At 47.5% G+C, this 14,723-nt stretch overlaps 1 protein-coding gene across 9 annotated transcripts in view; it reads right to left on the reverse strand.

The window, feature by feature from the left end:
* Positions 1 to 303: 303 nt before the first annotated feature.
* The window catches only part of GRAMD1B (GRAM domain containing 1B), a 289,702-nt gene continuing 275,282 nt past the window's right edge, over positions 304 to 14,723 (reverse strand). For all 9 annotated transcript variants that reach the window (XM_043533870.1, XM_043533872.1, XM_037882223.2 and 6 more), the window contains 10 exons: positions 13,374 to 13,560; positions 12,819 to 12,962; positions 11,749 to 11,867; positions 9,313 to 9,455; positions 8,379 to 8,482; positions 7,732 to 7,935; positions 7,403 to 7,493; positions 4,147 to 4,254; positions 2,385 to 2,502; positions 304 to 1,562 (listed from right to left, as the gene is read on the reverse strand). In XM_043533870.1, coding sequence (XP_043389805.1) covers positions 1,473 to 1,562; positions 2,385 to 2,502; positions 4,147 to 4,254; positions 7,403 to 7,493; positions 7,732 to 7,935; positions 8,379 to 8,482; positions 9,313 to 9,455; positions 11,749 to 11,867; positions 12,819 to 12,962; positions 13,374 to 13,560 — 1,308 coding nt within the window. In that variant the 3' untranslated portion in view covers positions 304 to 1,472. The remainder of the gene's footprint in view (positions 1,563 to 2,384; positions 2,503 to 4,146; positions 4,255 to 7,402; positions 7,494 to 7,731; positions 7,936 to 8,378; positions 8,483 to 9,312; positions 9,456 to 11,748; positions 11,868 to 12,818; positions 12,963 to 13,373; positions 13,561 to 14,723) is intronic.

Below are 14,723 nucleotides of genomic sequence, written 5' to 3' on the forward strand. Positions count from 1 at the left end.
AAATGCAACATTTACCCGGCACCACACCTCTGCAGCCTGAGCTGCCTGCTGCGTGAATGCCCCTGTAGCTGCCACTTCTGATAGCCCCGGTCCACTCTTATTCTAAAAAGGTTCACCGCAATGCAGCAGGAAACGCACCAAAACTTGCCCCATTTACAGCCTTCTTTCTATGAATGACAATTACCTGTGTGGCTCGTCCTTTCTTCCACCCCACTTCTAACATCTCCAGGGATCAGCGATGCAACGGGAGGGTGCGTGGCTTCCTGATACAGATCTGTTCAATCCGTTTAATTGCAATTGTGGTTTCTTTTTTTTTCTAAAAGGAAGCTGCTCCCTCTCCTTGTGAGTTTCCACCAGAGGTGAGATGTATTTAAGTCGATACTGGTACATGCCAAATGCCCTCACCTAGCCCACTATTATTATTATTATTATCTTTTTTGGCAGGAGGGTTAAAAATAGTGAGCAACAAGAAAAAAAACAACAGGGTGTTGTATCAAGTCAGAGCCATTAGGCTTTACATGCCCCTGGCTGGGAGGTGAGCACAGATGGCCCTTTCAGCACAGCTGCAGCTCCTTAGCACAGGAGTGGCTTACTGACAGGGACACAAACGCATGGAGGGTCGAGGAAAACAGAGTATGTAAAGGGGACATTGTCAAGTGGTAAAGAACCAAAGGGCCAAATTCACTGACTTAAATGAGATACGCCAGGGTCTGGATTTATCCAGGAATACTGAGTAACAACCCACGTCAGCGCCCCTCTACTTTGCCATTAATGTAACTTCTAGTAATAAAAAGTGAAATGTTACATTGGGAAAACCTGGTTCAGTTTCTGTGCTTCACTCTGCAAAATTAGGCTGGCCAGTTTAATGGCGAGTTGCACCCCTGCTGTGGCATTCTCGCAGAGGGCTCAGAACAAACCCCATTTGCTACTGAATGAGAATAGTTTCCTGGAGGATTCTCATGGGTCAAAGCCTGCTCAATTCAGTAGGCTACTCTCACAAGGGACTCATGTCTTCTAGCAAAATCCTTCTTGTCCTCAATGGAGCAAGGTAAAGTTGACAGTGTCCACTTCAAATACCTGTTCAACATTCAGGTACCCTCAGACAGGGAGGGGGAGGGGCATTTGCTCCAATTCTTCCCTTTAAAACAAACAGACAGACAAACAGCCAGGAATACACAGAAGAGAGGTGCATGGGAACAGGTAAGCGAGAGCTGCACTCTCCCGGACAGTGCCTCAGTGCTGGGAAAGCACAGCCCCACCATCGCATCCAGTCCTACCCCAGAGACGCTCCAGTTCAGCCAGTGTTGGAGGTCTGCACCCACGCTTCTCCTCCTCAGTACATAGGCTTTTTTCCTCTTTTAAAATCTGTATATAATATATATATATATATATTTATATTCTGTATATATATATTTATATGGTCTATATACACATATTGCACACAATCCTCTGGCCTCCTGTGTTCGCCCCTGTTAGTGGAAACGCTTCCGTTTCTCCTCTGGTTCCGACCCATAGTCGCGCGAGCCGATGCCATTCTGAAGGTTTACTAGTGAATCCTTCATCTGCAAGACAAAAACCACCCTGAGTGTTTGGCTTCTGTAAAGTCTTGGAGGCGCTGGCGCTTTGAACCTAGGCTCCCTGCCGTGGGCCAGCGGAAGGCGTTCCTGTTGCACTCCTTGGCTTGGTACCAGAGTGCTGGGGCTGGAAGCGGCAGGGAGTGAGAGGTGCACTGCCAGCCAGGCAGATGGAGCACAGAGTGACAGCTAGGACCTAGGTTTCTGACAGAGGCACGTTATTAAAACAATATTGGAAGCAAAAGATGTTACAAACTGCAGTCTGTACATACAGCCCCCTCTCTGTGGGGAGGGTGGATACCGACCAGCCAACAGGTAGGGGCAGGGCGGAAGTGTTCAAAAACACCATCCCCCTGCTCTAAAGTGCCCTAAAGGATCTCTGATGCTCACACGGAGCAGATCCCCTCCATCTTTAAGGTCTCACGTGGAAGACCTGCACTCAGTAAGCTGCATGGGAGTCAATTTGTCTATTCTACCATGGGACTGTGGAGAGCTGAGTGGATCAAACTGGGATGTGAACACCAAGCCTTCCAGACCTGATGCTACATCCACCGTCTGGCCTAGGATACTTGGTCAAGGAGAAGCTCTGGAATTCAGGATTGCTCTGAAGGTTTCAAAGCTTACCTGCTTGTGCTAGTCCTGTTTGAAGATGGGTCTGAAGGGTCATGATGTGCATGGGGGGACAGCTAGAGACAGCCTAGGTAGGTAGGTAAGGATCTAGACAGGCAGCAGGGTGGCTGTAGAAATGTTCCACCCAGTTTCATGTAATAGGAATTCCTGGGGTAAGTGGCTGGCGGATGCCGTTCTTACCTGGTCTAGAAGCATCACGGAGGATTTGATGATCTCACGCCACTTCTGCAGCTCTGTGTCATGATACTTTTGCTGAGACTCTAGTAACTGAGCCCATTCCGACTGAGACTGGGGTAACCTGCCAGGTGCACATAAAATACAAATGGTTTGGCTCTGGAGGAGCAAGGGGGTAAGATTGATGTAGGGAAGTTCCTGGCTGCTGAGTAAAAGGATGCATTGACGATTCACCTCAAAGCCAGAGCGTGCCCCCCACCCTCCCGCACTCCTTCATTCATAAAACTTCCACCCACCACAAATTGTCTTCCTTGGAAACCTCTGCCCAACCTCATCCTCAGTGAAGATGCTTTGAAATGAACATTTCCAGATGTATCCAGTGTTGTAGCTGTGTCTGTCCCAGGATATTAGCGAGACAGGGTGGGTGAGGTAATTCTTTTATTGGCCCAATTTCTGTTTGTGAGAGAGACAAGCTATGCATAATATCCACAAACAACTACGTGCGTGAAACCAGACAATCACTATGCTCTTGAATGAACTCAAACAGGAAAATGATAAAAGACAAATATGGGTGAATATTTTTCTCCAAGTGATCACGCTATATCTGATCTATCAGTCCTCATCCTCAAAAAAAGTGCACAACACTTTCAAAAGACGAACCTGAGAACTTAAATTCGTAACTTTGCTAGACACTAAAAATCATGGTCTTAATAAAGACACTGGATTTATGGCTTATTACAACAATCTGTAACCCCTTCACTCCCCTTTTTGTCCTACGACTACAGGGATGTTAATAGGTCACATCATCTTGAATGGGCCCTTAGAATATGTGCTAACTACTTAACGGTAAACTATTTGTTCAATCTTGTATTTAGCTGTGACACTCTGAGTACCTTTCCCAGACCTGAAGAGCTCTGTATAGCTCAAAAGCATGTCTCTCTCACCAACAGAAGCTGGTCCCATAGAAAAATATTACTGCCCCCGCCTTCTCCTTTTAAGGGGTTATATTTTTAGAAGCATCCAAGTGTCTCAGGAGATTGTCCCATTTTCAAAAATGTCCAAGGCACCTAGGAGATGAAGTCTCATTCAAAATCAATGCTCCTAAGTCTCTTGAAAAATTTATCAATGATCATTTTAAGTTGCTTAAGTTCTGGCACTTTTGGGGAACACAGTGAAACCAGTGGATAGTTCCTCTCTCCTCCCCGCACTCTTTACTAACGATATGCCAAAACAGGGTATCTTGGTCCGAAGATCTCACAATGCTATGCACTCAATTAATTATACACTGCAGCGCCCAACCCGCATCCAGGTAAGGTAGGTACTGTTAACTGCATTTTATAGACAGGGAAACTGAGCCACAGAGGGGAGAGGTGACAATACTTGCTTGAGGTCACACAAGAGAGTCAATAGCAAAGCCAGGAATGGAACACAGGAGTCCTGACTCCCTCTACATATTACACAACATGCCCTTTTCAGAGCCAAAAACAAGCACCAGGTGACCCTTGGCTCTCTGCCCTGTGCTGTAGCCATTGGAGAGTGCTACTCATCTAGCAGAGTCTGTGGCAGGAAAGGCCTGATTCTCACCCTGCTCTCCCAGTGTAATCATCAGCTTGCTTGTTCCAACCCAAATAATTTATCTTTCCTTCAGTGTGTAATGCTGGGAAAGAGGCAACTGGGCAGCTCTGGACTGTGGAGTTTTGGAAAAGCCACCCATGTCCACACAAAGTAATAGTTAGTGAGGGACAAAGATAAATAAATGCAAAGTTACCTTTCCGGTAGCCGCAGGCCCTGCCATGCGGTGAGGGTCTGGGTGGTGTATTCCAACATCCAAAGTTTGTAGAACAGCATCATATTGAGAATTACCAACAGCACCAGACTGGGAAGGAGAAAAAAGACACTGGTGGAAACATCCCTGACTATATACACCATTCAAATCCCACCACAGAAAATGCCCCGAAGGTCCCAGGGGCCTGGATGCCTTAGTCAGCTGATGGCAGTGGCAGTTTTGCCTGAATAAGAACTGGGTGACCAGGGCCAGAAACTTTAATTGAGAGAGAGAGAAAGAGACGAAGACAGAACTTCATGAACTAAACACAACTGAGGGCAGAGCATTGGGGAGACTGACAGATCAGATCAGACAACATACAGACCAAGCTTGGTGCATTAGGATTCCAGCTCAGCGGGTGACGAGTTCTATCGGACACTGAGAAAAGCAGGTGAAAAACACAAGAGTAAAGAGGTAAAAAAGAGACAGTACCTGAAACAAATCCTAATGGGAGCAGGGAAGAGAAAAGATGGAGGAGCTAGAGGTTAGAAACAGAGCAGCACGGGACAGGAGGAACGTCTGGTGGATACATATAGTACACAGAAGGGAAAGAAAGGGAGGAGAGAGAAGGGAAGAAAACGGTAGCTGCATGGGTGTTTCTCTAAGGACAATGCTCTTCCTTCCCAAGCTACACAGCAGAGGTTGGGTGGTACCTGCAGAGCAGCACACATGGGGCACCTGAACACGGTATTGTTCAGATTATAAATTCACATTTCAAGCTGCAAACAACTCTTTCTCTATTTGCACCAAGCTGTGTGAGAGGAGCCTGACGGCACAGCGTGCCAGCCACTGCTCTGACTTTATACAAGGTTGCCGCAACCTGGCATTTGCGGTCGTTATATCTAGTAGGTGCATCAGCGGCTCAGATAAAAGATGCCAGCCAAGATGGGAGGCTTTTAATTACCATGTTTGGGGCTGTCTGTGAACATCCCCACAGCCTCAGAACCAGTGGGCCAACCCCATTTCTCTGGGACAGGGTTCTGGCTAATGGCCATTGGCGAGATACAGCATTCTGAAAATATTACAAACGCTTTGATCTCTAGTGCACCAGTTTGGAAGCAGATGCATTGGTAGCCTCTAAGTCCTTCCAATCAGACAGCTGTCCGGTAGCCTATGAACAGGGATTATTCTACATTGATTTTTTGTGCTTTCTTATCTAAACGATTGGATGTGCCAGGTCCATCCGTCAGAAAGTGTTTTGGTGGAGAAGGTACTGGTATGTCCAGCAGCAAACATCTGCCATGCTGCCAGATACACTAGGTCAGTCTAACAGCAGATATCTGCAGCACCACCAAATGTGCATCTAGCAGAAGATGCCTACCATGGTGCCAGAGTTATTGAGCACATGCAGCAGGAAGTATCTGGCTTGCTGCTAGATGTACCAGCTCTGTCAGAAAGCTCCTCCAGCCTTATCTCAGTCAGGATCGGGAAGTGCAGAAAAAGAGGCACAGCAATTTAAAAAGTAAAATTAAAATGGTAAATTCAAATTTTCCCAACCTCTGAAAAGGCTGGTTGAGTTTGGGGCAAAAGATTGGGGTTGTTTTTGCTTTATTCAAACTGGTTCAGCGGATCCTCTGTTATTAGGATCATGTGGCAGTGAGGGTAAGTCCCGAGGAAGATTTTCCTCTCTCTGCAGGTCACAATAAATCATTAATACTTTGTTGGGCACCTGTACAGTGCCTTTCCTCCAAAAAGTCATTTACACGTGAGTGCATTAACTCCCCCACAGCCTTGGTGGCAGGTAGGCATTAGGATTCCCATTTTACAGGTGGGTAAAATGGAGACCAAAAGAAGTCTTGTAGCTAGACCAAGCGTGTCTGGATCATCTGTGCATTTGAGCCCACCACTGTAGTAGCCATTGTGAAGTAAGTGGCAGAGACAGGACTAAAACCCAGCAGTCCTGATTCTTAATAGCCTGCTATAACCATTGTACCAGCACACCCAGTTCTCACCCATCCCTCCCCCAACTTTTTATCTTCTAAGAAATCTCTTCCTAATGGGCTGGTTTCCTTCCAAGATGGAATTTCTCCCAAACGCAGAACATACATATTTGTAAGTAGCCAAGAAGGTTTCACTCCGGAATGTAATGAGAGAAAAACAGGTAGCAAACCAACTGGTCACATATAATAAAAACCAATGTACGGAACACATTGTTGTCGTTGTATAGCACCTTTACCAGTATAACAGTTTGCACGACAAATGCACCACATTTTCACTTTCCTGGGAACTGCTAGGTTGTTTGTATGTGGTACCAAGTAGGTAAATAAAAAAATTACAGTCTGCATAACTCATGCAAAATCCTTAATTTGCAAAATGTCTAAACCAAGACCCTGGATGCAATAAAAATAAGCTGTTTTATTCCTCGCTTTCCAAAAATGTTTCTGTTATTTACAATCCCTTCTCTTCAGTCATTATTTATGGGGTCTCATGTTCATATTAGTTTCTCTGGCCCCTCATCTGCTTTTCCTCCATCGACTATAGATTTCCCCCTCCCGACACAGCCTGCCCTTTCCCCAGCACTCTGGTGAACAAAGCGTACTCAGGTTTCAGAGTAGCAGCTGTGTTAGTCTGTATTCGCAAAAAAGAAAAGGAGTACTTGTGGCACCTTAGAGACTAACAAATTTACTTGAGCATAAGCTTTTGTGAGCTACAGCTCACTTCATCGGATGCATTCTGCTTATGCTCAAGTAAATTTGAGCAGAAGTTAAGTCAAGCTTATGCTCAAGTAAATTTGTTAGTCTCTAAGGTGCCACAAGTACTCCTTTTCTTAAAGCGTACTCTGTAGCTGAGTTACCTCACAGGACTTCTAGGAATGTGTAGGAATGCAGGGTGCTTCCTGGCTGAGGGCAAGGTCAGGCCTGAGGGGAAGGGAGTGGGTTGAATAAAGAAAGAACCGGACAGGAGTCTGAGTCACAATGTTGAGATGTGGATCATCTCCAGCAGGAGCTGACCCAAACCTTTGACCAGAGCTAGAATTCAACTACAGCACATGGAACATTTATGAGGTGTTTTTTAAAAGGTTAATTTATTTCATTTTTGCTTCTTGGGCAGCTTCTGCTGGAGATGATCCACATCTCAACATCGTGACTCAGACTCCTATCCGGTTCTTTCTTTATCCAACCCACTCCCTTCCCCCCAGAGACAGGAGGACCCAAGGAGAGAGACTGAGCAAGCCAGGAGGGCGTAAGGAGTCACTCACACACAGCTGATAACGACCAGCAGCTTGGAGACGCTCTGCAGATGGAAGCCACCAGAATTGTCCTCAGGGACGTGCCGCGTCTGCGTGGAACCTGAGGGGAAGCATTTTGTCATGCATTTAAGTTATGACCTAGGAAGAGCTCAATTCCTATCCTCTCCACACTCCCAAATCCCTCTCCAACAATCGCACCCCAGGCTGCGATCCATTGGACCCCTACCTCCAAGAGGGGTCTAGCCCCCAGCCCCACCCCACCCCTGGCCCCCAAATTGGCCCGGCCCCATCCCATCACAATCCCTGAAGAGCCCAGCTCCCTGCTGGCAATTCCATACCTGCCACGTGCTTGATTCGATGCACAACCTCCTCATCTGTGGGGGTGGTGACGGGACTCAGCACCTCCTCCAGGTGTGGCACCCGCAGGTGGGCGTGGGGCCGTTTTCTTCGGCGCAACGTGGATTGCTTGCTCATCTTCTCTTTGGGGGATTGTCTGTGGATCTCCGCTAGGTACATGCTCTCGGTTTTGGTCAGTTCGCTCTCTGCAGTGAGTCAGGCAACGTGTTTAATATCAAGGGAAAATACCTGAGGGTCTCTCTGTACAAGGTCACTTTCACAGAGGCTTGGGACCATAACAACACAGTTTCCACCCAGGGCGCCCTCTGGGCCAAAGCAGGGCCCAGTGCTGGCAGCTCCAGAAGATGAAAGCACGCACGCCCATAATTCACCTGGCCGAATGTCAGGTTCATGCTAAAGCACGGAGCTCTCACTACCCGCACATTTTAACGGGCAGCGCTAAATGTGAAGTAATGACATCATCCAGCTCTGTCTAAAACCCAGCCACGGTAGCCGACCCTTGCTAGTCTGCTACTGGATCCCACACCACCAGACTGCCTGCCTGCAGGGATGCATGTGCACACCCCCCGATATCAACACACCACGGCCCCTCGGTAATGGCTGCAGTGTGAGTGACTGCAGCTCTCACCTAAATGACGGAAATAATCTTCTAGGCCGCTCCAGAAGTTTTTCTCGATGAAGGATTTCACAAGTCCCCACGGCTGCTTCCTGTAGCGTAGCTCTGTAGAAACCCTGAGGGAAGAAAAGAACACACCCGGTTCTTCCTGAGCGGTCACCTCCTAATCTTTGCCCCCTGGATGCAGTGGGGACGGGTGAACCCACAGCCTACAAACCTTTGCTAAAGCAGCCGAGCACGTGTTATTTCTCCCTCTGATGATTTTGATGGTGGCTCGGGCTGGGGCCTGAAGTGCCAGACTGCTGCGTGTGGCCCATTCCTGAAAGCCTCTCCCTGGGGCAGTCCCTGTCAGCCCCTTTTCAAAACTCCCTTCCCCTGCAAGTTTGCACGTGTATTGGAATACGCAGCCAAACACTAGGGCACTGATCCAAGCCCAGCCCAAACCTCCAAGGCTGCAGCATTGTACCCAGTACTAACCTGCTGGTCGCTCTGCTTCCCCACTTACCCTGTGAATCTCTCACAGCCCTGTGCTCTCTGTCGGTGCCTCCCATTGCTCACAAGATTCAATTGATAGTACATAGCAGCTGTCCCTATGAACCATTTATTCCAAGAGAGGTTCTCTGGCTCTCGGCCACCTCCCAACACTAACCCACGCTTTCTTTGCAGCAACGACACTGTCTGCTCAAGGGCCAGTGGATTGGGTAGCCACCTCTCCTACCACTCTCAAGAGCTATGGGGAGGTTCTCCTTGCAAGGGGTAAGGTATAGGGGGCATAGACAGGCTTCTTGCAGTCTCTCCACCCTTCCCTTGTAAAGCAGAGGGCAGGAGTTCAAGCTTTCCTATTTGTAAAGTGCTTTGAGATCCTGGGAGGAAAGTTGCTCTAGAGGGGCCAGTGGATGAGTATTTTTCTTCATCAACAAATCCACAGTCCCTCCGAGTACTGTACCTGAGTCGGCTTTTGTTTCTGGCGACACGCGTCAATGTGTAGCGATTAATGGTGTAGAAATAATCATGGTAGGGGACGTCGTGAGTTAGCACCTCTGCGTCTATCACGTAGCACTCGCTTTCTTGGCTGGCTTTGTACATTGTCTGCGCAAAGCGGAGAGGAGAGCACAGGGAAGTGGTTAGTCTGGTCAGAGCGAGGCCAGGGCAGAGCATGGCTCCTCACTGCAAATCATGCAAAACATCTCATGCAGAGGTAAGAGCCACCTATGTGACCCTTTTGTGTTAAGTTTTCCGTTAGCAGCTGAGTTTTCCTGGTGTGAATATTCATAAAAAAAAGCCCACAAAATTTAAGCTCAAGTATTTCCCTATGGCAAATCTGAAATTAGAAATTTGATAATAATATTCCAAACTCAAGCAATTTTGGTTAGTTACACACCTAATCCCATCAGAAACAATATCCCAACTGACTTATGTAACTGACCAATGCTAACGTTCCCCAGTAAACTGGTCTCTGGCGCTTTATATTGTACAGAGGGAAGAATTTTGCAAGTATTTGTAAACAACATAAATATCTGTTTCTTGGCATGAAGGCTAAGTAGCGTTGCCCTACTGGATAGAATAATCAGTTACTGCAGTCAGTGGGCCCAATTCTCTATTGCACTGTGCACTGCAAAATCATTTACACCAGTGCAAAATGAGTGTAAATCATTACCACTCTGGGTTTGGTAGCACTTCACAACAGCTTTGCACTGGTGGAAATGGCTACACAAGGTGCAGGACAACAGACAATCTAGTCCATTTACTTTACAAGGTAACCTCATTACTTTAACAGAGGTGACTGTAAAGACCAGGGATTCTCCAGAGATTTCATAGGGCTTGCCTTCACTGCAAAGGTAACTCAAGTTACACTGTAATTTGAGTGTTGCCCCTAACTTGAGTCCCATCCACACAACAGAAACCCTTAACTCAAGTTTGGAGATGTTTTTAACTCAAGTTGTCCCAACGGAGGAGAGGAGATACAGGTTACAGATAAGTGAGCACAACACATTAGCTGCCAACGCAATTACTCTGTGCAACTCAGGTGTCATTTTACAGTGGGGCCACGCTCTCTCGAGCTAGGCTAACTCAAGAGGAGTTAACTCTGCTGGGAAGACATGGACACCTCCCCTCCCATCATGATAATGCAGGCCACGTCCTCGTCCACCAGGATAACACCTCTGTAGGAGCTTAAGCATTTGCTTAGGCAGGAAAACAACATGAAGGATCCAACCGTGTCAGATTCTCTGTAGTGTGTCAAGTATCAGAGGGGTAGCCGTGTTAGTCTGGATCTGTGAAAGGGGCGAAGAGTCCTGTGGCACCTTATAGACTAACAGACACATTGGAGCATAAGCTCTTGTGGGTGATAGGGATTCTTGCTTGCATATTTATACCTGCCTCTGGAAATTTCCACTACTTGCATCTGAAGAGGTGGGTATTCACCCACAAATGCTTATGCTCCAATACGTCTGTTAGTCTATAAGGTGCCACAGGACTCTTTGCCCTTTTGTAGAGTGACAAGTGTTTTGTCCCCTTGGGAATAAAATTATTTGCACTGGCTCCTTCTGCTCTTCATTTCATCTCCCCCTTTCCCCACTCTGCTCTGTGCCTCTCTCCCGCTACTCTGCCTTCCCACACCTGGCTGGCCCCCTTCTCCTTCCATCCTGCATATGCTTCCCTGTTGCATGGTCCTCTTCTTCACCTACAAATGCTTCCTTGCTGCTTGGGTTCCCATCTCTTCTGCCCTCCCAGACAAGTTGTTCAGCCACACTGTCGTCTTCTCTCCCTGCTCCCCAGGGCATTCTTCCTGGCTGCCTCATCACTTTCTCCCTTGCTTGCCTGGATACTCTTCTCCTGGGCTGTGGCTGGCAACTCCAGTGCCACTGCAGGCTCTGGTCTCAAGGCAGAGCTACAGCTTCCTCCTATGTAGCTGCAGCTACTAAGTGAAGACAGCCAGACTGGCTCCTCTTCTGTGATTCCATCTGCTTTTACAGGCCTCTGGCTCTGAGCATTTCTATGCAATAAAGAGCCTAGACTCCTACACAGGCAGCTGGAAAGAGGAGGAGCTACCACCATGTGACCCACCTGCTCCCTAATGACCACCAGCAAGTCACCCCACAGGCTGTACTTCGGGAACCACTGGTGCAGACAGTGGCTTTGCTGTTTAATTAGGCTGTTTGTTCTGGGAACAGATTTCGCTTCACCTGGAAATTCCCAGTCACTTCCCTGTAGCAAAAATTAGCTATTAGAATTTGCAATGATAATGAGTGGCAAATTAATAACAGAGGAAGCCATGCAGGGGAGAGAGTGAGAGAGCACACGCACATCCCAGAGCCCGGGGTATTAAAATAAGTCTCTGATCAGTCTCTGTCTGTCACCTTCCTATTCTGCTTCCACGTACCTGAGTCTCGGTGACAGTAGCAGTTTTCGGGGCGAGAGGGTTGGTGAGGGTGATCGTGTACAGGATTGCTCTGCTCTGATTGCCGTTTTCTTCCTTCTTCCATGGATGAAAGATAATATCTTGGAAAGGAAAGGCCACCAAGTTAGAATCTTTAATTGACAGAGGTGTGGGAAGCTATCCATACACCCAGACCCAACAGGATTGGCCCTCATTGCTCCCCTCTTTGGCCGGCTTGAGACTCAGAGGACTGAAATGGACCATGGAGACTGAAGACCTCTCCCTCCCCTAGCCATGGCCTCTCCAAGGACAGAGGCACACTAATGTGGACAGCCTGGGGAAGCTGCTGACTGTCCCACAGATACACCAGAACATCATTCTCCAGGGCTGTCAATCCAGCACCCTCACATTCACTTCATTTATCTATTTTTTTTTTTAATAAAAGAGTTTTGTGTTGACCTTTCCAACCACCATACTTTTCAAGTCCTGTTAGGCTGCCAGTTGGGGGACAGGCAGAAAACATGTAGCAAGAGGCTCACTGTAGCATTGCTTTAGCTTTAGAAATGCCTGAGGAATTCCGAGGTCAGGTTTCTCTCCCCTTGTCCAGCATCAGGGATAGGGTCAGGGGGTCTCTCTGTCTTCCCACATGATGATGTTAGAGCTACAGTAAAAACATGGACTGTACTACATCAAGGATCGCTCCCTGCCTGGGCTACAGACTGTGCCACTCTGTGATGTGCTAGGATTTGCATGAGGAGGCAGAGATGCTTTCTACTGGGAACCTGGTGCCTGGAGCTGGGTGTGTGTGATCAAGGGTGGGCTGAGCTTAAATGGAGCCTGGAACTGCCAAAGACTTCAGGACTCCCACTGGTACCGCCAGCCCAGCCAGCCTCACCCTCCAGGTACACTTGTGGCAGCAACAGCATTATGCTAAGTTGTGCCTCTAAGCCGCGCGCTCCAGACCAACATGCAGAGGCCCCCTTCTGCATTGCCCTTAGCTCCTAGTGCTCGGAGGACGCTGCCTGAATCAGCTGCTGGGCGTGGGGCCTGAGCTAGGATGGTGCATGGCTCACCAGAGAACCGACGCTGTTCCATGAAATCCCTCTGGAACTGGGAGTCAGTGAAGAGCAGGTCATACAGTTTGTCCACGCTGAAACTGAACACCTCATTCATGTACTGCCGGCCATTCAGATCCTCGTAAAAGGCCTGAACTTCCCCTGCAGGGAGACAGAGATGGGTGAGCGCGCTGCTGGCCTTCAGGCCAAAGAACGCTGCACCAGGCTCAAAGGCTCCCCTTTTGCAGTGCCAGGACAGTACCACTGACAGTCTGGGAAAGGAGACGAGCCCAAAGGAGACACAGCTGGTTCCCTTTCTTTTAATGCCCCCAGGGCAATGACCATAACATTAGTAGTGTAATTCACCCCATGGAGTTATTTCATTGTTAGCTTTTCATCTGGCCCACGATGCTGAGTTGCTGGTGTCTTCCTGGTGCGAAAGAACACGAAAGACCTCATGGATCCAGTAAAGGAGGGTAGCACAGTATCCCCACCAACACCTCCAATTGGGAAAGATAGCACCAATGCATCATGGGACACCACAGGACAGCAATACCCGTCATCACTGCCCACCTTCGTCATGGGTCTCTGACGAGTCGCTGAGCTCCGTTGGAATGTCCTCGTTGTCGTTGAAGTCCAGGGAAGGGGAGTTCACCGGGGCGATGATCTCTATCTTGTCTCCAATGATGTTTTCAAGGGTGAGTTCCTTCTCAAGGGGACTCTCCACCAACTCCTCCTCCTCCGGAAGCATCCCGTCGAACTGGGACGGGGACAGAGTGCAAGAAAGGCAATCAGGATGCCACCACAGAGAACTACGTGATGCAATTTTGACACACATACGCCCCCTATCAGTTAAAATTCCCACTGGCATAGCTCTCTCTCTGAGACACAGACACCCTACAGGTCAAAGACTAGAGCCCAGAGGACAAGCAGTCCTCCAGGTTGGGGCTGAGCAATGGGTCAACCACCTATCCTCATAAAAAAGTTAAATTATAGAAGCACAACAAGGTAGCCATTCCTGCAAACCGCATGATATACAAGGATGGGGAGCCATGCTCCTGCCCGAAGTGACATCTGATGGTGTGGGAAGGGTTCATATTAGGGCTGTCAAGCAATTAAAAAAATGTATCACGATTAATCGTGCTGTTAAACAATAACAGAATACCATTTATTTAAATAGTTTTTGGATGTGTTCTACATTTTCAAATATATTGATTTCAATTACAACACAGAATAAAAAGTGCACTGTGCTCACTTTGTATTTATTTTTGATTACAAGTATTTGCACTGTAAAAAAACAAAAGAAACAGTATTTTTCAATTCACCTAATACAAGTACTGTAGTGCAATCTCTTTATCATGAAAGTTGAACTTACAAATGTAGAATTATATAAAAAAAACCTGCATTCAAAAATAAAATAATGTAAAATTTTAGAGCCTGCAAGTCCACTCAGTCCTACTTCTTGCTCAGCCAATCACTCGGACAAACAAGTTTGTTTACATTTGCAGGAGATAATGCTGCCCACTTCTTCTTTACAATATCATCTGAAAGTGAGAACAGGCATTCTCATGGCACTGTTGTAGCTGGCGTCACAAGATATTTATATGCCAGATGCTCTAAAGATTCATATGTCCCTTCATGCTTCAATAACCATTCCAGGGGACATGAGTCCATGATGATGACCGGTTCTGTTTGATAACGATCCAAACCAGTGATCAAGGCATGTTCATTTTCATTATGAGAGTCAGATGCCATCTGCGGAAAGTTGATTTTCCTTTTTGGTGGTTTGGGTTCTATAGTTTCCGCATCGGAGTGTTGCTCTGTTAAGACTTCTGAAAGCATGCTCCACACCTCGTCCCTCTCAGATTTTGGAAGGCACTTCAGATACTTAAACCTTGAGTTGAGTGCTATACCTATCCTTAG

This window comes from Chelonia mydas, chromosome 22 (assembly GCF_015237465.2).
Source record: "Chelonia mydas isolate rCheMyd1 chromosome 22, rCheMyd1.pri.v2, whole genome shotgun sequence".
Taxonomy (NCBI): Eukaryota; Metazoa; Chordata; order Testudines; family Cheloniidae; genus Chelonia; species Chelonia mydas.